The sequence below is a fragment of the Staurois parvus genome, unplaced genomic scaffold (genome assembly GCF_062004578.1).
Source record: "Staurois parvus isolate SC_StPar_1 unplaced genomic scaffold, SC_StPar_1.0 ptg000198l, whole genome shotgun sequence".
Classification (NCBI taxonomy): domain Eukaryota; kingdom Metazoa; phylum Chordata; class Amphibia; order Anura; family Ranidae; genus Staurois; species Staurois parvus.
This window is the reverse complement of record NW_028317994.1, coordinates 1,271,295-1,297,380: the sequence shown is the minus strand read 5'-3', so window position 1 is coordinate 1,297,380 and position 26,086 is coordinate 1,271,295. Positions and strand designations below refer to the sequence as shown.

Below are 26,086 nucleotides of genomic sequence, written 5' to 3'. Positions count from 1 at the left end.
TATTACTTAGAACCCCAAACATGATATATTTTCTAAAAGTAAAGGTGCTGGAAAATGAAATGTTGGCTGTTGCAATTTTTTATGTCAAACCATATTCACGCAGTCATTTGTCAAACACAGATTTTCAGGACAAAAACATACATTTAAACGAATGTTAGTGTACACAAATAAAATATAATAGTACATTTTTTGGTGAAATATAAAATATGATGTTGTGTCGGGTAAATAGATACCAAACATGTTAAGATTTTAAAATGTGCATGCCTATGAAATGGCAACAAACTACAGTACCTAAAATTGTCCATAGGCAAGTCTTTACTGTTTATCAGTTTAGAGTTAAAGTGCTATTGAACCCGAAACCATAATATATTGCAGCTTACCAGTCATTAGAAGTAGTGGCTACATTAATTTAATTTTTTAGGCTTTTTTCCCTCTGTTTTCATTTGGTGATATGGCCAATACCACAACTCCTGTATTAGAGTACCCCCACTTTCGATGAAAGAGCACAGGGGACACATTTGGACAGCAAAATTTTAAGTCTGGGGGGGGAGGGGAGGGTTATATGTACTAGCATATTTAAATACACTAACAAACTGAAACCAAACTACAGTAAACACTTTTAAGCAGTTACAACAAACAGTTTTTCCATTTAGGATAAAGGTTTTACATAATTAACTAAAACTGATCATTGTAAGTACCCCTACCAGTGTTGAATGGTTTGCTTCATCCCTGGAACTGATACATGTACAAGAGATATACTGGCTAGATCACCAAATGAAAATAGAAGAAAGCAAGCCTAAAAAAGAAAACTAATGTAGCCATCAGATCGACAAAATGGTTAAGCTGCAATATCATCAATGTTTGTTTTTGGGTTTAACCGCTTCCTAGCTGCCCTATAGCATAAATATTGCTACAGGGTGGCAGGGCTGCGCAAAATCACATATATATATGTGATTGTGTACTTCAGGGTAGGGGGCGCATGCGCCATTCGTGGCCAAAATTCCACTACCGACATTTGTAGACGCTATAACATTCACGTAAACCAAATAATTAGGATTTTTTTTAGCAAAGACATATAGCAGAATACATTTTGGCCTAAATTTATGATGAAATTTGATGAAATCAATCTGATTCATAACAGCTTTGCTTCTCTTCCCGGTGAGCTGTGATTGGCTCCCAGCTCTTACATGGTACATGGGCTAATCACAGCACCCTGTACCATGTGATTAGCGGTAGCCAATCAAAGATCACTAGTATTTTGAACTGTCATGAAGTTAATCCATTCATGACAGTTCAAAGCAAGTACTGCATTGCAGGAGCTCCTGCAATGCTCCTGCAATGCAAAGTGTACAAAAAAAAAACCATGATCACCCCCACAGAGTAGTACAATGTTACTATGATAACATTGAATTACTCTGATGAAATTAGTTTAAATAAAATAGTAAAAAAATTAAAGATGTTAAAAAAAACATTAAAAAGAAAACTCAATAATTAAATGTTTCTATTTCTTTTTTTAACTACTTGCTCTGGGCAAAGCGACTTACACTTATGTAGCTTTCTCATTCTATTTCCGGGTGTGAGCTTGTATGCGTGTGCCCCCACTCCCCCCTGCTGGTCCAGGGAGAGAATAGAGAACACCACACTGTGAGTAAAAGCACTACATTTTATGCACACATGTTAGACTAGCACATTTAACCCTGTGATCCCCCCTATAAACCCATTGATCACCCCTGTAACCCAGCCAGTGCCATTAGTACAGTATAGGTATATAGAATTTTTCACTGATCACTGGGTCAGTTAGCGCCCCTCCCAGCCAGGGTCAGCTAGCTTTACATTGCCCTATCGCACTCACGCTATAGGTTGCTGATCACCGCCATTACTAGTATAATGTTTGTACAGATCAATATATTGATCACAAACAGACCTATACTAGTGCCCCCTTAGTATAGTGTCCTCAAAAATGCAGGGTTAGCAGGATCAGCCCTGTTCGCTGCCAGCACTAGCGTTTAGCCCCTCTACTGTTTTTCACAGAAGATTTATGTAAACTGATTGTGGGCCAAACCATTTATATGCACAACAATACATCGCTGCCCATCCAAAATCAGCTCTTGCCAGACAATTCACATTGAAACCAATCAGTTTCTGAGTTTAAAATGTTTTTTAGCCGCTGGATCGCTTTTACAAGCATCATGAAGGGACATCCCCCACCTTCAGCCTTTCTCATCAAAAGATGCTCCTGTTGAGGTGTTAACTTCCGTGACGGCCTGGATGTCTCTGTGAGATGGCTGCAAATTTTTGTATCACTTTTGCTACAGTATTCTGACTGTTGAGTAAAGCTTTGCTTATCTTCTTGTAGCCTTCACCTTTCTTGTGTACTGAAATTTTTTTCTTTCTCAGGCCTTGTGACGTTTCTCTTCCATGTGGTGCCATTGCTGACAGCATGAAATGGGAAGGGATTTTCTTTGTTAACCCCTTCACGCTGGTGCCTCTCGGCCCTTTAAGGGGTTTCTGACGCCGGGACAGGGTTTAGGGTCATGTGACCACCGTGATTGGCTGTCACGGCAGTTACATGATCGGAAAGGTCCTGATTGCAAGGAGAGATCGGGACCTTTCCGTGGAATGCCTAGACGTGCTGGGAGCGTGCAGGGTGCACACTCTCAGCACGTTTGTTTACACAAATATGCGGCCACTTGGCATCAAGGCGTGAAGAGGTTAAGTAACGCCCTTTTATAATCAGCTGTCTGCTGGACACCTGTTTAACGAATAATTAGACTCATCTGTAGTTGAATTCTTGTTATTAGGATATTCCTGTCTAAAATTTAGCTTTGCTCCTAAGACTTTCATTTTATGTATTCATTTTAGCAACATGGTCTTAAATGAATTTGCGAGCAAAAAATACTTTTTTGTGTGTGCAAATTAACAAATCTTGTTTGCAATCAATGGCCCGTATTTGTGGGAGTATGTTGTAGGATAGTGTCCCATAGAAAATGTTGATTCTGAAAGTAAAGTAAAGGTTTTCTGACAAATCTGTTGGGGTGTACCCATTTATGCTGAGCACTGTGTATATATATATATATATATATATATATATATATATAATTTGCCCATTTGCACCCATGCCTTTTTTTACTTTTAATTTTCCTTTTGCATCAGCAGACTTATGGGTCCAGTACTGACCCAATATAAACAGTATTGATGTCGGATGAAGGAAAACAACCATGCATTCAGGATTAATAAGGATCTTTTTAGCTAGTATTCCTATATTTGATATCCATATCTGGAAAATGCCAATTTAAATAATTTTTAGTGTTGTCAAATAGGAAATGAGCATGATTCTATCACTTACTCTTCTTGTAGAAAACGGCATCTTCATCAGTTGGAACCTTCTTTACAAAACTAAGGGTGATATTGTCCCCTAGACTTCCAGTAACTGTTAATGATGTTGGGATAAATGAAGCTGCAATATAAGGAAAACAGTCATATTAAATCTAAATTCCAGGCAAACAGCATAATACATAAATGATATACATATAAAGCAGCCATAGGATTTGTATTTGTCCATTCATTCCTGAGATTTACACAGCTCTGCCACACCACACAGCCCTGTCTGGCAGGCCAGGGACCTAATTTTTTTTTCTGCAGTAATTCAGTAACACCTACAGGTCTCCTGTACTGGACTGCTGTACAATAGACTGCAAGAGGTTGATGCCAAGCAAATTTAGGAACTTACACTGCCCACATTTAAAAATACATTTAAAGTTTATACCAAAGTAAGTAAGGCCAAAGGTTTTTTGTAAAGTACAACTAAAGGCTCCTATATATTATAAAGGCTTATAAAGTAATTAAAAACCACCCTTTACCGTCCCAGACTGAGCCAAATCCTTCCTCCCAGACACTGCAGCTCACAGTGAAGGCGGGGATTTAAAGGCAGTGCTATCAATCCAGAAAGCAGTGGGCAGGACTAGGTGTGGCCAAGTGCTGATTGACAAGCTGCACACAGTGACAATGCCGATAGCCACACTCCCTGCAACATTTTCTCATCCCGCTGTAGCGTACGCAGGCACACCCAACATGAGAGTGACAACTCTGCTCTGAAATCAGGAGCAGTGAAGTATTATTACTCCATTAAAGGAAACTACATTGGGTGGATCTTACTGACAGGATCAACAGGTATCTGTGGGAATTCACAGAGGTACTAAGGGAAAACTGTACAGGCAGATGCCTCAATAATTAAAGCGATATTAGTCCTTCTGGTGATTCAGCTAGTAAGTCTGTTGTTTTTCAACAGAACAAGATCTCCTACAGTTACACTGATGATGCAATCCATTTATCACTGACAGGGGTGCTTAACATTTTATCTATTTCTGTAAAACGAGGGCTTTTTTTAGTGGGAACGCAGTTCTGGCACCTACGGCACTAAATGAATGTAATGGCAAGGAGTTCTGGGGTGTTCTAGAGGGTCTGTCGATGCTGGCTACTGGTGGATCTATTGTCACTGAAGGGGATCTATTTTTGTATGGTGGTTTGTTGTTGCTGGTGAGGCATATTGCTGCTGGATAAGGATCTATTGTTGCTGGAAGGTGAATTGTTGAAGGGATCTACTTTTGAAGGGGGGGTCTATTGTTGTTTGTTGATAGGAGATCTGTTGTTGCTCTTGGGCTCTATTGTTACTGAGGGGGTGTTTTGTTGCAGGGGCCCTTTGTTGCTGGAGGAATCTATTGCTGAGGAGGGGGGGGCTATTTTTGATAGCTGCAGGAGATCTACTTTACTGCTTTTCTTGCTATCATTAACAAATTCCATACAAAATGATACTTGGCTTTGTATTCTCCAAAAGGAGCTCTACTGGGAGGTGGGTAGGGGGTGGAAGTGAGGAATGGTACTCAGGGGTGGAAGGGGGTGAAACAAGGGGTGAAGCCCTGTGTAAAACCTTTATCCCAAAAGGAAAAAAAACTTTGCTGTAACTGATTATAAAGTGTTAGCTGGAGCCTGGCTTCAATTTGTCATCACTTCCCCAGACTGAAAATGCTGCTGTCCAAAGGTGCCCCCTTTGCTCCTTCATCTAGAGTGGAGGCACTCTAATGTAGGAGATGTGTCTTACTGGCCACATCACCAAAGGAACACATATGGAAAGAAGAACTCTAATGCAGCCACCACATCTAAAGATTGGTTAGCTGTAATATATTACTTTTTTTTGGGGGGGGGGGGGGGTTAATACTGCTTTAAGTGCTGCAGCACATATTTTTTTAATAGGAAGCCATAGCTCTACTTTAACCCCTTGGCGCCGACATAACACAAACATGCGGCCTCACAGAACTGAGCTTTTTTCCATGGGTGAGCATATTTGTGTACCTGTCTTTGTGCTGGGAGCGCACTGCATGGAGGCTTAGGGGCCCTTTTGGGTCACAGAGTGGAGGTGAGGGGGCATTTTAGCCACAGGGGATAAGTGTGCTGACACCAACACAGAAATCATCACTTTCATCACTCTGCATGAATTTTTGTTGTTTGAGCACTATTTGGAGGATTTATGAACTTTATTTAATTTTAAGTGGAATATATTTTTGAAATCCTACATCTGAATTAACTTGGTCACATTTTTTCATTGGTCACTTGAAGTGTGGTTTATTTATTCATGAGGGGTTGATTTATATACAATGATACACATATTGATTGGTTAATAAGGCACAGTTTCTGAAACTCAGGTCACAGGAGTTGAACACTCTTTTTGGAGCACATTGTAGCACTGTATTTATATAATTTTTGATATGTGGTTGGTTCAATTTAGCGCTGCACTATTAATAATTAAAAAAAAAAAAAACTAACATGCGTTTTAACTATTCCCTACTCTATCCTAAACTACAAAAAAAAGTTTTGGCTTTAATAAATTCTAAGGATGTATGAATGTGTATTTATAGCTTCCTGGAGTTCAGCATTAAAAGAAGTTAAAGAGGCTGTAAATATTTCCTTATACCCACTGGCCTCAGGTGCTACCTGTTTATCTACATTCCCCCTACATCCATTCCAAGTGCGGATTTTACATAGGATCTCTCAGCTCTGAAAAGCAGGGGCAGGGAATCTAAAATTTCTTTCAGTGAGGAGAGCTCTGAGAGCTGATTGGAAGGAAAGGACACCCCCCCTTCACACCCGCAAACAAGCTGAGGCTATCAATCACAGGCTGTGCCCTCTCCTGTCACCATTTTTCCTTTGGCGTCAGGAAAACTTGTCAGGAGTGGCTCATGCTGATAGCAGTGGAACGAGGCAGCAGACAGTGCTCTGGATTGAGACAAGTACACATTATACAAGAAAAAGCTTTGTTCATATCTCATGTCTCAGGTTTACAACTACTTTAAAGTGCTTTTAAAACCTTAAGGTTTTTTTTACTTTTCTAACATTTACATTCTTTCTTTACATTTTCTGCATTACTAAACCCACAGCGGTAAAGTCAGTCTGTATATGCAGTAAAGCATGCTTGTTATACTCACTGTGAAACCTAAGGGGTTAATCTTCTGCATTGTGTAAAAACGCTGTTTGATCCTGATTTCTCTGATCCTTCCCTTCTTTCAGTGCCCCCCCCTCTTATCTCCTGATAAGACATATTGTGTGGAGACACTCTAGCAATACACACCAAACTGAGCATGTGCAGACAGGCTTTTTTTTTCTTGGGAGAGTGCATGTGATCAGCACAGGGCACATCAGCACTGTCCAGACAGAGGTCAGGGGTTCTGCATCCTCCTAGAGCAAAATGAAAACTCCTCCTACAAGCTTTAACCAGTGCTCTGCTGCACACTGATAGAAGTCACAAGACTGCTCCAGCTGCTGATGGGAAAAGGTATTTAGCAGTTTATATTTAGTAAAATAATTGCATTTCCCTGTTCTGTGTACTGTGGGAGACCAGATATACTGAATGCAGGAGTCTAGGTTTAGTAACATTTTAAGGTAAAAAGCGTTCTGTGCCAGACGATCCCCCTAGCCCTCCCTTATACTTACCTGAGCCCGATCTCAATCCAGTGACATGCATGTGAACAGAGGCTCTCTCCCTACTGGGCAGAATGATAGCAGTGGGAGCCATTGTCAATGAAATTTGGTGATGAGGGTGCGGGGGGGTGGGGCCAAGCCACCCTGTCTGTGTCTATAGACACAGACAGGGTGGCTTGGGTGCAAGCCCACATGAGTGCCCCTATAGTAAGCAGCTTTCTATAGTGGGCACTCGCCAAAGAGGTAGAGTCAGGTGCACCGGTGAGGGACCTGAGAAGAGGGGTATCGTGGCTGCTTTGTTAACAGAGCAGGAAAGTATAACAAGTTTATTATTTTAATTAAAACAAAATCAAAACTTTACTATCACTTTAAATACACATCATATAATACAATATCTTTGGAAAATATGTTGCTTAGTTGAAGTTGCCATGTTGTATTGGTGAGCTGATGGAGTTTTCAGTTTGTGGAAGTGCCCCTTCCTCTTGAAATTCCTGCTGTAGCAACAAGGAATAATTTTCCTTTCCAGGAGTCCCCTTGTTCATCAGGATAAGAAGATAATAGAGATTACGAATGAGCAAATATGCTCTTTATACTGCAAGGGGATTTTCACTCTGCAAGGGAGTTTTGCTCAGAGTTTAGTGGATGTTGTGAATTTTTCTTTGCAAAAATATTAAATCACATGCAAGCAAATAAAGAAAAAACAACAAAAAAAACAAAAAAAAACAGCAATTTTGCATATACATGTTCGGTTGATGGAGGTCAATGGAGTTTCATCCCATTCCTTAAGCTCTGGGGAAGATTCCCCTGCAAAATACAGCTTTTCATGCAAGATTGAACAGTCTATTTGACTAATTCACCCTACACTGCAGTATGTCAGTAGACAATAAGGGCTCAAGTACACGGGACGTTTGGAAAACTCTTCTGAACGATGGAAACTGACTGCTGGAAAACGTAGGTTAAAAAATGTCTGTTTCATTTGCATACCGCGTTTATGCGCGTTTGCGTTTAGAAGCGTTTTTTTTAAGATAATGCCCAGAATGCACTGAAAAACAGTACAAAAATTAACTATTTCAGATATTTTGAGAGAAATAGAGAGAGCAGAAGCAGAGAGAGCAGTATGTGTTGAGATTACCTATCTTTTCTGGTTGTTTTCACTATGGATCCCATCATGAGTATAATGCAGCATGTTCTACCATTTTATCCTTCACGCAAAACCTGGAACTGACTGCGCTGGTGTACTGGGTCCATTTGCATACATGGAAAACACTTTGCATGCATTTCTGATGAAGGCTCTGGACAGCATCTGGAACAGTTAAAAAACACTTCTAAACGCAAACGCTTATAAACGCGGTTAGCCGCGTTTACATGCGTTTACAAGCGTTTGTCGTTTGAAACGCTGATAAAATCTGCTCCTGAACGCAAGTTTGGTGAGTTAAAAAAAACTACTGTAAACTCAACTGCCTGTAAACGACTGCATGTAAACGACTATGTGTACATGAACACATAGGAAAACATTAGGGTGAGTTCAGGAGCTGCTGAAAAAAACATAGAAAAGCTCCTGAACGTGAGTTTATCAGCTGCAGTGTACATGAGCCCTAAAACAGGGAGCTTCACCACGCTTGGATAAAAAATATCCCAAACAAATACAATTAAAGTATACAAAAAATGGTAGAAAATAAGCTGCCATCATAAATCCTATTGATGCGCTTATTGCACAGTCCATAAAATGATAACTGTATGACTTGTTCTAGAAGGGAGTATAAAAAGAGAATCCCGACATCAGTCAGGGCATATAGCTTCTTCCGCATGGCACTACAGTGGTAAAACTAAACTGCTTACCAGATATTAAAACCCTCCAATTATAGAGTGGTCTTAAATGCGCGATAGAATCCTGAATATTCCCGGTTAAGCAGCCCTTATTTGCTCACAACCTTCACGGATCAGTCATATGGATCTCCCCCATTTAACTCGATAAAGGATGGCCGAAGACTCAGAAGGAAGGGTTATGCCTTGATTCCTTTCATATGTGTGGTCTGGTTGTGCATACACCTTCCTTCTGATTTTTGGGCCATCCTTTATTGAGTGAAGTTTGTGAGCGAATAAGGGCTGCTTAACCAGAATATTCAGAATTCTATCAAGCGTTCGGTTTTAGCTCTGTCAATAGAGTTTCATCTTCCTCTCTAAGTGGCTCACCTTGTAATTGATTCTCTTATAGCAGTATTTCATTACCTGTATTGATTGCACTGACACACAAACAAGTATTTGAGGAAAGCCCTACATATCTTTTGATGAAAAATATGCTGAAAATAGTTTTTATCAAGAAAAGAAAATATAAAAGTAAAATCAAAATTACTTTCAGGAAAACTCAATAGGTACTCACTGAACACACATGATAAATCCTATTTATGTCTCTTTCTCTGCTAAAGTGAATTTCCCTTTTACAGATATATTGGGATAACACATTCTTTATCGTTGTTACGTGTTATCATTCACATAGCATAACATAAAAAAAAATTTGAATTGCAGCTTACCTTTTTTTAAGATTTTATGCTCTGGAAATTGTCAGCACTGTAAAAAAATACTAGTTCTCTTTATATAAAAGGGGGCTGGGCAACTGTTTGCTATAATTAATCCTGTATGTAATGCGCTGACAGATCTTGTTATCAGTTGTAACCACTAGGGGACCGCCCACAGTACATATACTGCGGCAAGGCTGCCCCTGTGCGAAGGATCACGTATATATAAACGTGATCCTGCATATCCCAGTAGGGGCGCGCATGAGGCGCGCGACCGCCCTATCCGTGCCGCCAATCGTGGCCCCAGGTGTCAATCACCAGGTCCCGGCCAATGATTACCCGCCGGAGCCCAGTGATTACTGGCGATTACCGACAGAGAGGACGGCTGCATTGAGCACAGCCATCCCTGTCAGTGTGCTTACAGTGAAGCACACACCCCCTGCCCCCTAGTAAAAACACTCCCATCACACAGTTAACCCTTTGATTGCCACCAAATGTTAACCCCTTCCTTCCCAGTGCCATTAGTACAGTGTCAGTGCTTTTGTTTTTAGCACTGATCACTGTATTGGTGTCACTGGGGATGTCAGTGACCCCAACTCAGTCCCCCCCCCAGTGTCAGAATGTCCACCGCAATCCAGCAGTCCCGCCATAAGTCGCTGATCGCCGCCATAAGTTGCTGATTGCCGCCATTATTAGTATAAAAAAAAATTCCAGTATCTATACCGCTATTTGTAAACGCTGTAACTTTCAGATAAACCAATTAATTTACACGTATTGGTATTTTTTTTAGCAAAGACATGTACCAGAATACATTTTGGCCTAAAATTATGATGAAATTTGATATTTAAATTTTTTTACTGGATATGTTTTATAGCAAGAAGTCCAAAATATGTTTATTTCTCAAACTTGTTGGCCATTTTTTTTCTATAGCGCAAAAAATAAAAAATACACAGGCAATCAAATACCACCAAAAGAAAGCTCTATTTGTGGGAAAAAAGGATGTAAATTTCATTTGGGAGCAGTGTTGCATGACCGCGCAACTGTAAGTTAAAATAACGCAGAGCCGTAACGCAAACCTCTTCTGTAACCGCTTCCTGACCGCCCTATAGTATAAATACTGCTACAGGGTGGCATGGGTGTGCAAAATCACGTATATATACGTGATTCATGTTTTTCGTGGATTTCACACCCCTCCCAGATAGCGTCAGATTGCCCGTCAGTACACCAGTAATCACATTTAATCCCTTGATTGCCAGGAACACGCTCATGTACAATAAACCTCTATTGCTAGTATAGTGTCTGAACGGATCAATATCTTTGATCAGATCAGCACTATACCAGCGTTCAACATAGTATAGTGTCCCCAAAAACACAGCGTTAGCGGGATCAGCCTTCGCACATACCAGCACCTGCGTTTAGCCCCTACACTTACCCCCCCCCCCTTCTCCCCCAACAAGTGCAGTGTCAGTAGGTCACTGTCACTTGATGCACTGCACAAAAAACTGCAGTGTTCGCAGAATCAGGCCTGATCTCTGTTAGCACTTGCCGGTAAATTTTGATGACTCTCATACGCAGCAGAGTGCCAGTACTAGTGCCGCTCTACCTTTTGGTGAACTGGCGAGTACCAGCGGTCTAGTACATCCTGGTCTTTCACATACCAGCACTGCAGTATCATTTGGTGACGTGGCGAGTCCCATAAGTGCAGTACAAGCTGGTGCGGTAGCTAGCACTAGTAGTGTCCCGCAACCACCAAGAATTTGCACACAGGCCCGTAGAGCCCCTAATATCCTTCCGGATGTGTTTGCACATCCTGATTGGCAGCCAACACATTCTGCAGCACCCTTACTTCCCCCATTCACTGCCAAACCCGGAATTCAGGTGGAAACAGCAAATTTAACTACTCTTCTTGATTTTTTGGAGCTGTTTTTTACTTAAGATCTGTATGCATTGATTGTGGATCAAAGCAATTTATATGCACAACAATTTATCGCCGCCAACCCAAATTCAAACCTTGCCAGACCATTCGCATGGAAACCCATTACGGTTTCCGAATTTAAATTTTTTGGGGGTCTAACCCTCAACATGCGTATTACTAAAAAACATTAATTGTGGTTGTATTGGTCCACAGACCCGATTCATCATATGCCCCTGTTCTCTGCTTTCATGACCAGGCATAGATAGATGAGAGTATACAGGTGAAACTAAAAAAAATAGAATATCGTACAAAAGTTCATTTATTTCAGTAATGCAACTTAAAAGGTGAAACTAATATATGAGATAGACTCATTACATGCAAAAACTGATAGTTCAAGCCGTGATTTGTCATAACTGTGGTGATTATGGCTTACAGCTCATGAAAACGCCACATCCACAATCTCAGAAAATTAAAATATTGTGAAAAGGTGCAATATTCTAGGCTCAAAGTGTCCCACTCTAATCAGCTAATTAAGCCATAACACCTGCAAAGGGTTCCTGAGCCTTTAAATGGTCTCTCAGTCTGGTTCAGTAGGAATCACAATCATGCTGACCTGACAGTTGTGCAGAAAACCATCATTGACACCCTCCATAAGGAGGGAAAGCCTCAAAAGGTAATTGAAAAAGAAGTTGGATGTTCCCAAAGTGCTGTATCAAAGCACATTAATAGAAAGTTATGTGGAAGGGAAAAGTGTGGAAGAAAAAGGTGCACAAGCAGCAGGGATGACCGCAGCCAGGAGAGGATTGTCAGGAAAAGGCCATTCAAAAGTGTTGGGGCCTTTCACAAGGAGTGGACTGAGGCTGGAGTCAGTGCATCAAGAGCCACCACACACAGATGGATCCTGGACATGGGCTTCAAATGTCATATTCCTCTTGTCAAGCCACTCCTGAACAGCAAACAACATCAGTAGCGTCTTACCTGGGCTAAAGAAAAACAGACCTGGTCTGTTGCTCAGTGGTCCAAAGTCCTCTTTTCTGATGAGAGCAACTTTTGCATCTCATTTTGAAACCATGGACCCAGAGTATGGAGGAAGAATGGAGAGGCACACACTGCAAGATGCTTGAAGTCTAGTGTGAAGTTTCCACAGTCTGTTGATTTGGGGAGCCATGTCACCTGCTGGTGTTGGTCCACTGTGCTTCATTAAGTCCAGGGTCAATGCAGCCGTCTACCAGGAGATTTTGGAGCACTGCATGCTTCCTTCCACAGACAAACTTTATGGGGATGCTGACTTCATTTTCCAGCAGGACTTGGCACCTGCCCACACTGCCAAAAGCACCAAAACCTGGTTCAATGACCGTGGGATTACTGTGCTTGATTGGCCAGCAAACTCGCCTGACCTGAGAATTTATGGGGCATTGCCAAGAGAAAGATGAGAGGCATGAGACCGAATAATGCAGAAGAGTTGAAGGCATCCTGGTCTTCCATAACACCTCAGCAGTGCCACAGGCTGATAGCTTCCATGCCATGCCACATTGAGGCAGTAATTGCTGCAAAAGGGGCCCAAACCAAGTACTGAGTACATATGCATGCTTATACTTTTCAGAGGTCCGATATTGTTCTGGCCCTTGAACCCTTGTGTATCACATTGTATGGTTATTGTACTGTAGCATGTACTGTCCCCCATTGTAATGTACAGCGCTGAGCAAACTATTGGCGCATTATAAATACTGTATAATAATAATAATAATGTACAATCCTTGTTTTATTGATTGCATGTAATATTCTAATTTTCTGAGATTGTGGATTTGGGGTTTTCATGAGCTGTAAGCCATAATCATCACAATTATGACAAATCACAGCTTGAACTATCTTGCTTTGCATGTAATGAGTCTATCTCATATACTAGTTTCACCTTTTAAGTTGCATTACTGAAATAAATTAACTTTTGCACGATATTCAAATTTTTCGAGTTTTACCTGTAATGTGTTTTATGCATTTCAACAACAATACACTCTGTCATCTTCGAGGTGACCCTGAATTTGACTGGCTCCACAAAATTCAGCCCCTCATAAATCACCTTAACCAAAAAATATACTCCCCAGCAAAACATCTGCGTTGATGAGTCCCTCATTAATTTTTTAATAAATTAAAAAATGTAAAATATATTAAAAATATTTTTTTTTGGTATGCTGTGTGGATGGGACCACAAAAGTTGACTGAAAAAATACACTTTAATAAAAGCAGGTCAGGAAATGATGTGATAACATGCATTTTACCTTGTGCTGACATCTTCATAGTCCGTATCCTGGTTACTGAGTCTCGGGATTTCCATTCACAGTAATAGGCTCCAATAGCCTCACTTGTCTTTTCTTTTTTCCATAACACCCTTTTGGCAGCTGTCCGTGTTTCATCCTGAGTAACATTCAATGGATCCTGCAGCGTATTTACAATGGCATCAAAGTCTCTAACAATAGATATGGTCTCTGAGGAACTCCATCGAGGTGCAATACAAATCATAGAAGTGTCCGAATTAGAAATTAGGGGAAGTGAATTCACCAAAATCAGGTCTCTTACAGCTTCCGCTCTATCTAAAAATCAAATCATATTGTAAGTTACTGTTATTACATAGATTCATGAAAGATACATTATGGTTTAGGAAATACAAAAATAGGTTTTCATTAGAATGAAACTCTAACGAAAACGTTTTCTAGATTTGGGTGGAGTAAAGACTTGTTAGAAACATTGTCAGGTTTTCATTGTTGCTAATGTCCCTGTTTTTGAACATGCACTTTTACTTTCTGTCCTGCCAACCTTGTTGCTTGGGCTTAAAAAAGTGGAAAATCTAAAATTTTGTAGTTGTCACTAAAACAGTTGTGATATGAAATGTCCCAACAGGGCAACCTCTTCTAGCAAAAAACAACAAACAAAAATCCCCAGCTCACTTACCAGCCAGCCTGCAAACTGAATTAACCCTGCCTAACAGTTCATGTTAAAACAAGGGGTTTAATTTGTGCACATTTGCAAATATATGCATAAGCTGCAGAGGCCACACAACAGCACCCCAGTATTATCTGCAGTATGCAGCCTGGAGGGAGTCCACCCCTCCTTAAAGGTAAATGGATGCACTGGACACCCAGCAATAGCACAATGGCAGTGAAGGTATCCAGTGTATCCCCATACCAATTCACCAACAGTACAAACAAACGGTAACCACCCCAACCTATAACCGGCCTTTACAGCAAAGAGCAGATGGAAGGACAACACATGTAAATAAACTTGAAATAAAAATTCCCAGCTCACTTACCAGCCAGCCTGCAACAAACTGAATTAACCCTGTCTAACAGTTCACATTAAAACAGGCGGTTTAGTTTGCACACACTTATATTTTTAAGCTGCAGAGGACATGTCATCACACCTCAGTGTATTTCAGTCCTTGATTATTGTTATTGATTTCATGCATCTTTTCCCCTTTACACATTCACGCATGTGCATGCGTGTGTGTGTACACACATATAAATATATATATATGTATGTATGTATGTGTGTGTGTGGGCATGCGTTCATATGCACATGCATATATTTTTTCTGACTCATTCACCATCATTTTTTGCTACATCCATCTGTGAGGTCATTTTTTATTTCATCTCATCCACTCATTTGTTCATTTATTCATTTTTATTTCTGGGTCATCACCCCCTCATTCCCTTTTCCCATGGAGCACAGCTCATGCACACGTCTCTACGGAGCAAAATTCGAGTAGTACACACACCAGGAGTGCACATGCAGGAAGTAGCCAGAGCTGGCAGTAATGAGCCCGGTGTGAGCTCAATGACACAGAGCAATATCAGCTGCCAAGTCCTCTTCCGTAGTGCAACTATAGAGAAATTCAGTTCAGCCATGTGGTGACCTGTCCCTGCCATCAGGATACCCAGGCCCCCTACATGTGTATGGGCTGTCTCCCCTAATGGCGGCCCTGTGCGCAGTGCGCATAAGCATCGCAAGCATACTGGCCCGTTATGGTGCCTGGGGGAGCCACCCACTAGCAGTAAATTTACTGCTGGCAGTTGACAAATAGTTAAAGTGAAACTTGGCAAGGCTGTAAACATTCAAATATTTACATCTTAACAAGCAGTAAATGAGTTTCAACCTTTTCTCTGCCAGAGCATTTTTCACGCACATTATAAATGCATATTTTAGGTCTGAAGATTAGCTAAAATCCCAAACATTGTATATTACCTGAAAACAAAAGCCATGGAGAACAAAATTAGTTTAAATTTTTTATGTCATGTGATATTAGCACAATGGTTTATCAAACACATATTTTCTGTAGAACATACCAAAACATTAATTTCAATGCACACAAATGCAAATATATTGCCCATTTTTGGGGGTAAATTATAAGAGATTGTGATGAGTGAATACATACTTAATTATGTCAAGACTTAACATTACATGTGCCCTTGAAATGTCAAGAAACTTTGGTACACAAAAATTTCCATAGGTGATGCTTTACAAGTATAGAGACTGAATAGCACCCTGGTGCAATAGTCAGAGAGTCAAATTATGGTCAGGGCTTAGAGGCTCTGCAGATCAGCTCTCTGATACTTGGACTTATCAAGTATAAGAGACTTGGAGAAGTCTCTAGAACTCAGTGGGCCAGAATGAGGAGTGGTTGGCCCAGGGGCGGACTGACAACTCATGGTGCCCCCGGGCAATAGAGGATCATGGGGCCCTTGTGTCCTTGCCCAAACTCAAAAAAGCCTATGAAAAAGGTACCAGGGGCATCTCATGGGGCCCCCTACTGACCCCGGGCCCTCGGGCAGTGCCTGAGTTTCCAAATGGTCAGTCCGCCCCTGGGTTGGCCTGTATGCCTAAAGGAATTATAGGAATCTGCAGATCAGCTCTTTGATACCTTTCCCTGATCTAGAGACTTAGAGAAGTATCTAGAACTCAGTGGTCCAGGGTGAGGAGTGGCTGACCTGCATGCTTAAAGGAATTATAGGATTCTGCAGATCAGCTCTCTGATACTTCTCCATGATCTAGAGACTTGGAGAAGTCTCTAGAATTCAGTGGGCGAGGGTGAGGAGTGGCTGGCCTGCATGCTTAAAGGAATTATAGGATTCTGCAGATCAGCTCTCTGATACCTCTCCCTGATCAAGAGACTTGGAGAAGTCTCTAGAACTCAGTGGGCCAGGGTGAGGAGTAGCTGGCCTGTATGCCTAAAGGAATTATAGGATTCTGCAGATCAGCTCTCTGATACCTCTCCCTGATCTAGAGACTTGGAGAAGTCTCTAAAACTCAGTGGGACAGGGTGAGGAGTAGCTGGCCTGTATGCCTAAAGGAATTATAGGATTCTGCAGATCAGCTCTCTGATACCTCTCCCTGATCTAGAGACTTGGAGAAGTCTCTAGAATTCAGTGAGCCTGGGTGAGGAGTGGCTGGCTTGTATGCCTAAAGGAATTATAGGATTTGTAGTGTACACAGAGCAAGCAGAAAAGATGAGGTTTGGGAGTTCACAGAGATTGTTACAGAGGCAGAAAAACACACTAAGAAACCATTACATGGAAAATAAATGACAGGGCCATTAAAGCGGAACTTCACTCTATCGATCAACATTGACAATGTTTAATCCTTATCCTGCAAGCATTAGTAAATAGATCAGAAAGTATATCATATTTACTTGTTTTAAACATTTTTGTCTTCAATTAATTCCTGGTTTCCAGGCCTAAGCAAGTGATTTCATATATCTCAGGAGTCTTCAGGAGGGGTTTTCTCAGCCAAGCACACCCTTCTGCCTGCATGCCTGAGCTAAGGACAGATGGATGCCAGGAAGTAAATGGTATATGAATCACCTGCCCCTACTCAAGAAGGCAACAGCCAGAAATGCTAAAATAGCAAAATAAAGCATGGAGATATGGATGGTTTGAATTTTGGCCATATCTTAACTTTTAATCAAGCCATGAAGACAAAACATGTATCCGTAATCTTAGCCCTACCACCATCCAACTCTACCCTAGCTATAACAATACCTACAAAGGAAGCTACTCATAAACATGAGACAATGCTTGTCACACTTTCATGTGAACCATATTTAACAAAAAGATATTTTGTATTCAGAAAACAACCATACAAGGATATCATTTAATAAATAATGCTTTCTAATACAAAAAAAATTTGATTTGCATTGTGTACAGTTGTTTGACCAGGATGGAAAAGCATTATGAAAGTATAATTTTTCCAACAGAATTCAGCTCAACGGATCAATTGTTCTGGAAACATTTATCTATAAAAGATCTTTTGTATGAATGGTGTTTCTTACGTGAACATTTGAATTAACTGTTTCTTTATACGTAGCCTTAACCCTAACAAAAACAGAAAAAACAGAAAACAAACAACAAGAACATGAAGAAAGCAGAGTACTTAGTACACTATTTTAAAATGTTATCAGAGCGCTCTGTTACTGGACTCTCTGCTGAATGGCTGTGAATAGTACAGCACAACAGCACAGTGGTGAAGTGGTTAGCACTTCTAGCAGTACTAGGGTCGTCGGGTAAAATCCCAACCACGGCACCACCTGGCTGGAATTTGCATGTTCTATCTGCGCCTGCGTGGGTGTACTTCAGCTTCCACTCCAAAGACATGCAGGTAGGTTACTTGGATCCCATCTAAATTGGTTCTAATATGTGTATGTATGAATGTGAGTTAGGGACCTTAGACTGTAAGCTCCTTGAGGGCAGGGACTGATGTGTATGTGCTATATATATATATATATATATATATATATATATATATATATATATACAGTATATATATGTGTGTGTGTGTGTGTGTGTGTGTGTGTGTATGTAAAGTATGCTATATAACTACCTATAAATAAATAAAAACCTATAAATAGATAGAATAATAAATAGTATCTCCAAGACAGAGGCTGTTAATAACTGGCTGATTATTGTGCTAGAAGAATAATTAGGTACAGGTATCCCAGAGGGTAGTTTCAGCAGGAAATCTGGGTGCTTTTTTTTGGGAACACTCGCCAAACAGACTTACTGCCTATATATAAAGAAAATGCAGCGCTGTGTGATGTTACTATATTGCGGGCAGATATAAATAATAAATGAAACCAAAGCAAATGAATAAATAAATCAATAAATAAATAAATCACAGTCCAGTAATGGTGCTCGCTGATTCCGAGGGCAAAAGTTAGAAATGCGCACTAACCAGAAACGTATTAATAATACGCATGTGTATATGATATCATGGAGATTCCCCTCTCTTTTCTGGTCTGGTAATGGGCAGGAGCTGAAGATAGTAGAGATGAAGCGCCCTCGTGTGGCGAAATGGAGGTCCAGCAGGTCACAGAAATCCTTACAGAAGTGTGTGAAGTAGAAAATTCCTCCTCTCAAAGGCTGGTGCAGGGATCAATCTGGGTCTGCAGAAGCTGAAAAGGCTCATCGCAGAAGACACAGGAAAGAACCCATAGTGTAGTAGGTTGATGAAAATGATTTTATTCAAGAAAAACAGGAGCCCAGGACGCCATTGACACTACGCCGCCGGTGCCACGTGGAGGCCCGGCGGCCATCTTTAATCTTAAAGGGTCAGTCATTTGATTAAACCTGGCACCATTGTGAGTTTTTCCTGAACACTCCTGTTTTTCTTGAATAAAATCATTTTCATCAACCTACTACACTATGGGTTCTTTCCTGTGTCTTCTGCGATGAGCCTTTTCAGCTTCTGCAGACCCAGATTGATCCCTGCACCAGCCTTTGAGAGGAGGAATTTTCCACTTCACACACTTCTGTAAGGATTTCTGTGACCTGCTGGACCTCCATTTCGCCACACGAGGGCGCTTCATCTCTACTATCTTCAGCTCCTGCCCATTACCAGACCAGAAAAGAGAGGGGAATCTCCATGATATTATATACACATGCGTATTATTAATACGTTTCTGGTTAGTGCGCATTTCTAACTTTTGCACTGGGAATCAGCGAGCACCATTACTGGACTGTGATTTATTTATTTATTCATTTGCTTTGGTTTCATTTATTATTTATATCTGCCCGCAATATAGTAACATCACACAGCGCTGCATTTTCTTTATATATATATTTTTGGGACTTTTATGTGTTTTCCTTGAATGTTCAGCTGCTGACCATTGGAGCGCTCACTGTATTTTTTATACTCTCAGACTTACTGCCTATGGTTGTCAAGAGGTGACTTCCTGCTTGTTATAACATTTTAGGTAACTGACAATATTGTTTTAAAGAGTTACTAAACCCACAACATTACAATTAGTCTCTATATGCAGTAAAGCATGCTTGTTACACTCACTGTGAAGCCTAAGGGGTTATTCCTCTGCATTGTGTAAAAAGGCTGTTTGATCCTGTCTTCTCTGATCCTTCCGTTTCTTCTACTATACCCAATCTTTCTGCTGATCGAACAGAGCTTTGGGGGCAAGCTGCACATTCTCAGTTTGGTGTGTATTGTTAGAGAGGGTTTTTTTGTTCTTTGGAGAGTGCATGTGATCAGCACAGGGCCAATCAGCACTGTCTAGACAGAGATCAGGAGTTCTGCATCCTCCTAGAGCAAAATGAAAACTCCACCTACAAGCTGTAACGAGTGGTCTGCTGGACACTGATAGAAGTCACAGACCGCTCTAACTGCTGGTGAGAAAAGGTATTTAGCAGTTTATATTTACTAAAATAATTGCATTTCTATGTTGTGTGTACTGTGGGAGACCAGATATAGTGAATGCAGGATCCTGGGTTTAGTAACACTTTAAGTACATACAGGCATTGGTATATTAATTATGTTAAAAATACTAACGTGATTTGGATTTTATAAATGAATTTGTAAATCAACTTTTTTCCTTCTACAGGGTAGTTTGAATAGAATTCAGAAGGGGTGTGGGAGTAGGTTTAAGCTTAGTTAAATAATCTGGGATTAAATTACAGAATTTACACAGCTTTTCTGAGCTTCCAGAGGCAGGGGGCTGGATTTGATGTCACAGCTCAGAGAGGAGAGCTAAGTGTGATCTGAGACCTGAGTGGAAGAAAGGGACACACTCCCCTCTACACAATCTCATAGGGACACATACACAGCTAAGGCTATTAATCACAGGCTCCCTTCCCGCCCCCTCTATCTTATGGAGTGGGCAAAACTTCTCAGAAATTACTCATTCAGATAGCAGAGGAATGAGACAGCAGAGAGATATCACACTCAGTGCTTTGGATTGAGACAAAAACACACTGTAGAAGGATACGCTTTGTCCATATTTCATGTCTGAGGTTTACAACCACTTTAACAACATAGCAGAAGGCTTCTCATGAGATCACATATATTGGTGATATATTTGAGTGTAAAGCCAGCCATAGATAGTCTGAATCTTAGCCATATCAGCAAGAACTGGCCAGGATTTGATCCATGTATGGGCAAGCTGAATGTGCCCAAGTGAATGGATTGATCAATTTGGGTACAACCAGCTTGCCGGATTTCACATGAGATTATTGCTAGTGGATATTATAGCTGCTAGCAGTAACCACTGTGTTCTCCCGGCGGGGATGACTCCCACTGGCAGGGAGAACACAATGGCTTTGGGGGAGGGATTCTCCCTTCAACAATGACCTATTTTCCATGGTTGCAGGAAGGAAAAACACTCCATCTATGGCCGGCTCAACTGTTTTAGCAAGAGGAGTGAAACGTCATGATGGGAGTGAGAATGAAGCTGGGAACCATGAAAGAGAATCCAGTGGGTGGCTCATGATAAATGAAATAACATGTTTGGATGGACTGTCACAAAGTTAAGTAACTCTCAAGAACCATTTATCAGTCATTTGTCATTGTCATCACATCTCTAAACCAACACAATAGTATATCTGATTAGTTATTTGCTCTGTTTTATTATATATTAGATTCTGCCTGTACACAGATGCATCTTCCACAGTTTTATTAATACTCAGTGGAATTTCCTTCCTTATACATAAAAATATGCAGCCTTCAGTACTGATGTTTCCAAGAACTGAACTTTCCCTGGAGCGCTGAGAGCTCTTGACCTAAGGGACTTCCTTACTTTAGGGAGTTGCCTAACTTTTGTCCAGAAATCAGTGATAAGTGCAGCATCCAAAGGAAAGGAATCTTTAATCAAGTCAACAAAATCCTTAACTGTCTGTGTTCCAATACTATATGCTAATATACGCTGTATAAGCAGTAAATAAGTGTAGCGCTACCCCTGAAGGAGCTTCTTATATGTTTTCCACAGGCTCCCCTTGCTTCGCCTCTCAGCCAGACACAGTGTATTTCTGCAGCCAAATACACTCACACATACTTCCGCTTGTTGTCTTCAATGACCAGTCTAGGGGATGTTTTGGAATTTATTGAAGAACTGGAGATAGGAATGGGGAATTGTAGTAGGGTACTCCAAAATTAGAACTATTCACACTGAGGACTTCTAGCTGATCTTTTGGTTGAGCACTTATGAAGTCATGGCTGACAGTAGATAGCAGACTGTACTTTGTAGCAAGAAGTAGTTTTAGGAGTGAGCAAATTCCCTTTTTTGTAGTAGTAGTTGCGGGGCTGAGCTCCTCCAGTATAAGCCAGTTACAACAGCCCAACAGTAACGTAGCTGAGCAAAGTCCCTTTGCAGTAGCAACACTCGGGCAAGCTCTAGCCAGTGTTTCCTTTTCTCAGACCTACGCCGACTATCAAGTACCAGAGGGGTAGCAAGCACACAGAGTCTCCAAGATCTCTCAGACTCTGTACTCACAAGTCCAAAGACAGAATGGCTGCCTCCTTCCAATCTTCCAAGCAACTCTCTCCAGTGATACCAGACAGATCTTTGGCAGACAGCTCCTTCTGTCTACGTTCAGGCCCTCAGGCTGACCCACCTGGGGCCACATTGCAGCAAGTGCCAGGTGGGGCAGCCTGCCTTCAGCCTGGCTCTGTGCAATCCTCTCCTGGGAAAGACGCTGAACCCATGAGCTCCCAGAATATAAATACCACTCCCAGCATTCGATGGGGCAACCCTCCCCTGCAATTGGCCAGGGCTGTATCCATATTCATGCTGTGCATATGCCTAGCCCCTTCCAATGTTCTGGAAGGCTCTCATAGCTTCCTGAAGGTGAACAGAACTCAGACAAACTCCAACAGTAGCAGACCAGAAGGAGCAGACCTGACTAATCAAGCACAACACTCTTGCCCTCCTGAGGATTTACAACCCTTAATAACCTGGCATCTTTTTGCTACTTGGCTCTGCACTAATTCAACTGATAATTGTGCAGTCATGCAATGCTGTACCCAAACGAAATTTATGTCCTTTTTTTCACACAAATAGAGCTTTCTTTTGGTGGTATTTGATCACCTGTGTGCTTTTTATTTTTTGCGCTGTAAACAAAAAAAGACCGAACAATTTGAAGAAAAATGATATAGTAAACTCAAAGTTAGTTGTAAATTTAGACCAAAATGTATTCTGCTACGTTTTTGGTAAAAAAAAACCCCAATAAGTGTTTATTGATTGCTTTGTGTGAAAGTTATAGCGTCTACAAACTATGGTATAGATACTGTAATTTACGCCATTTTTTTGCTATACTGCACTGCACTAGTGTAATTGACAATTGCGCGGTCATGCAATACGGTACATAAATTAAATTTATGTCCTTTTCTTCACACAAATAGAGCTTTCTTTTGGTGGTATTTTATCACCTGTGTGCTTTTTATTTTTGGCGCTATAAACGAAAAAAATTTTTGAGAAACATTTTTTAAAAAAAACGATATTTTCTCATTTCTGTCATAAAAAATATCCAAAAAAAACAAAAATTTCATCATACATTTAGGCCAAAATGCATTCTGCTACATGTTTTTGACATGTATATGACAGTACAAACACCCCAAAATTACCCCTTTTTGGAAAGTAGACACCCTAAGCTATCTGCTGAGAGGCATATTGAGTCCATGTAAGATTTATTTTTTTTCCAAAAACATTTTTTTTTCTTACACAAAGTTGTCAATTAAATGATTTATTTCTCGCACAAGCCATGGGTATATGTGGAATTACACCCCAAAATACATTCTGCTACTACTACCGAGTATGAGGATACCACATGTGTGAGACTTTTTTGGAGCCTAGCCACATACAGGAGCCTGAAATCCAATGACCACTTTGAAAGCCTGAAGGTTCATAACTTCCTCATTTCACTTCCTCACTACCTATCAGAGTTTTGGAGGCCCTGAAATGCCAGGATAGCACCACCCCCCCCCCAAATTACCCCTTTTTGGAAATTAGACACCCCATGGAATTTAAAAAGAGGCATGATGAGTATTTTGCAGATCTCATTTTTTCTCACAAGGTTTTGAAATATAAAAAAAGAAAAGAAATAATATGTTTTTGTTTTTTTTCTTCAAATTTCAAAAACTTGTGGCAACAAATGAGATCTGCAAAATACTCACCATGCTTCTGATCAAATTCCTTGGGGTGTCTACTTTCCAAAAAGTGGTAATTTGGGGGGCTTTGGTGCTATCCTGGCATTTCAGGGCCTCTGAAACTGTGACAGGTAGTCAGGAAGTGTAATGAAGAACTAAAGCCCTTTAAAAGCCTGATGGTGCTTATTGGATTTTGGGGTCCTGTACTTGGCTAGACTGCCAAAATGTCTCTCATTTGTGGTACCCCGATACTCGGGAGATGTAGCAGAATGTATTTTGGGGAGTAATTCCACATATACCCATTGCTTGTGTGAGCAGTAAATCATTCAAGTGCCAATTTTGTGTAAAAAAAGAAAAACATTTTGTGCCATTTTCCAAAAATTTGTGGTAAAAAAATAAATTCGTCTATTGATTCAAGATGCCTCTCAGCAAATAATTTGGGGTGTCTACTTTCCAAAAAGGGGTCATTTTGGTGGGTGGGGACATTTTATGCCCAGCATTAGAAGTTTATGCCACACATCACTCACTCTTCTAATCACCTGAAGACCAAGCCTATTCTGACACTTTTTGTTCACATGAAAAAAAATCAGTATTTTTTGCTAGGAAATTAACTTAAACCCCAAATATTATATATTTTTTAAAGCAAACACCCTAGTGAATAAAATAGTGGGTGTTGCAATTTTTTATGTCACATAGTACTCGCGCAGTGATTTTTCAAACTCAATTTTTAAAAACAAATACACTTTTTTTACTTTTAATGCACAAAAACACTAAATATTGGCCAATTATTTGGTGAAATTTAAAAGATGATGGTATGCTGAGTAAATAGATACCAAACATGACATGCTTTAAAACTGTGCATGCCCGTGCAATGGCGACAAACTGCATACGTTTTTAATATCCATAGGCAACGTTTTAAAAGCCTTTACAAGCTACCATTTTAGATTTACAGAGGAGGTCTAGTGTTAGAATTACTGCCCTTGATCTGATGTTCACGGCGATACCTCACATGCATGGTGCAACCGCTGTTTCCATACTGGCATAGGGTCAATGCTCACGAACGCAGATGCGCGCATGCGCAGGGGGGCCAGGGTACTTTTTTTTTAAGTTATTTTGATTTTTTTATTGTTTTTACACTGTCCCTTCATTTTTTTTATCACTTTTAATGCTATCACAGGGAATGCAAATATCCCCTATAACTTCAATGGGCATTGACATATATTCTTTTTTGAGAAATCTGGGTTCTATCAGACTCTAGATATCTCCTCTGCCCTTACATTATCTAATCAAACCAAGATCGGTGTGATCAGATGCTTTCCCAATTTACAAATGGCGCTGTTTATATCCTGTGAAACTGAAGTGATGAAATGCTCGTAGCTTCCGATTTCTTAGGCTATAGAGATGATTGGCACCATTCTGGTCTCCAATCAGCTCTATGGTAAGCTAGCAGAAACAACGGCTGCATTCTCAGGTTCCCCCGATGGCACGGGACTGCCCGAGAAGGCCGTGGAAGGCAGTGGGGGAGGGGGGGCATCATCTTCTGCTGCTTGTAAAAGCAATCCTGCAGCTAATTAGCCACTAGGATTGATTTTACATGAAAGCCGATCGCCGGCTGAAAAAAACGATATCAAGATGATGCCTGCAGCTGTAGGCATCATCCTGATATAACCATTCAAAATCCAGTGATCTACCAGTACCTCGGTTTACGAATTTAATTCGTTCTGCAGGACATTTCATATAGCGAAAAATTCATAAACCAAAACACTGTTTCCCATAGGAATGCATTAAACACCAATTAATCCATTCAGAAGATCAGAAAAATAGTAAACGCTACTAAAATACCACATGAGTTATTTTATTAACTCATGCGATATTTTAGTAGTGACAACCATGTGTTAATATTGCAATGTAAAAAATTTTTTAATTGCAGGTAATTCACTCAGCTGTCAGGTGCCAGTTTTTAAATGTAATTACCGTTTTTTTTTTTCCCTTCACTATACAGTAGTTCAGAAATTCAGTAGTTACTTTCCCCCTCCAGCTGAAAGAGAGAAAATTTCCTTTAGTTTATTTCCCCAAGTTAAAAGATACAATGTTTACTTTCAGTTTCTTAAAAGATACAATGTATCCTTTCAGTTTCTTAAAATATACAAAGTATCCTTTAGCTCTGGGAAACTGACAGCTAATGTGAGTTATACTGAAGAAAAAAAAAAGACGGCAATTGCATTTAAAAATCAGCACTGACTTATACTTAGTATTGTGAAAAAAATTAGTA

At 40.5% G+C, this 26,086-nt stretch overlaps 1 protein-coding gene across 1 annotated transcript in view; it reads right to left on the bottom strand.

Moving 5' to 3' along the window:
* The window catches only part of TEK (TEK receptor tyrosine kinase), a 136,174-nt gene that overhangs the window by 55,987 nt on the left and 54,101 nt on the right, over positions 1-26,086 (bottom strand). The window contains exons 2-3 of the mRNA XM_089678057.1: positions 13,680-13,991; positions 3,347-3,457 (exon numbers count right to left, since the gene is read on the bottom strand). Coding sequence (XP_089534183.1) covers positions 3,347-3,457; positions 13,680-13,991 — 423 coding nt within the window. The remainder of the gene's footprint in view (positions 1-3,346; positions 3,458-13,679; positions 13,992-26,086) is intronic.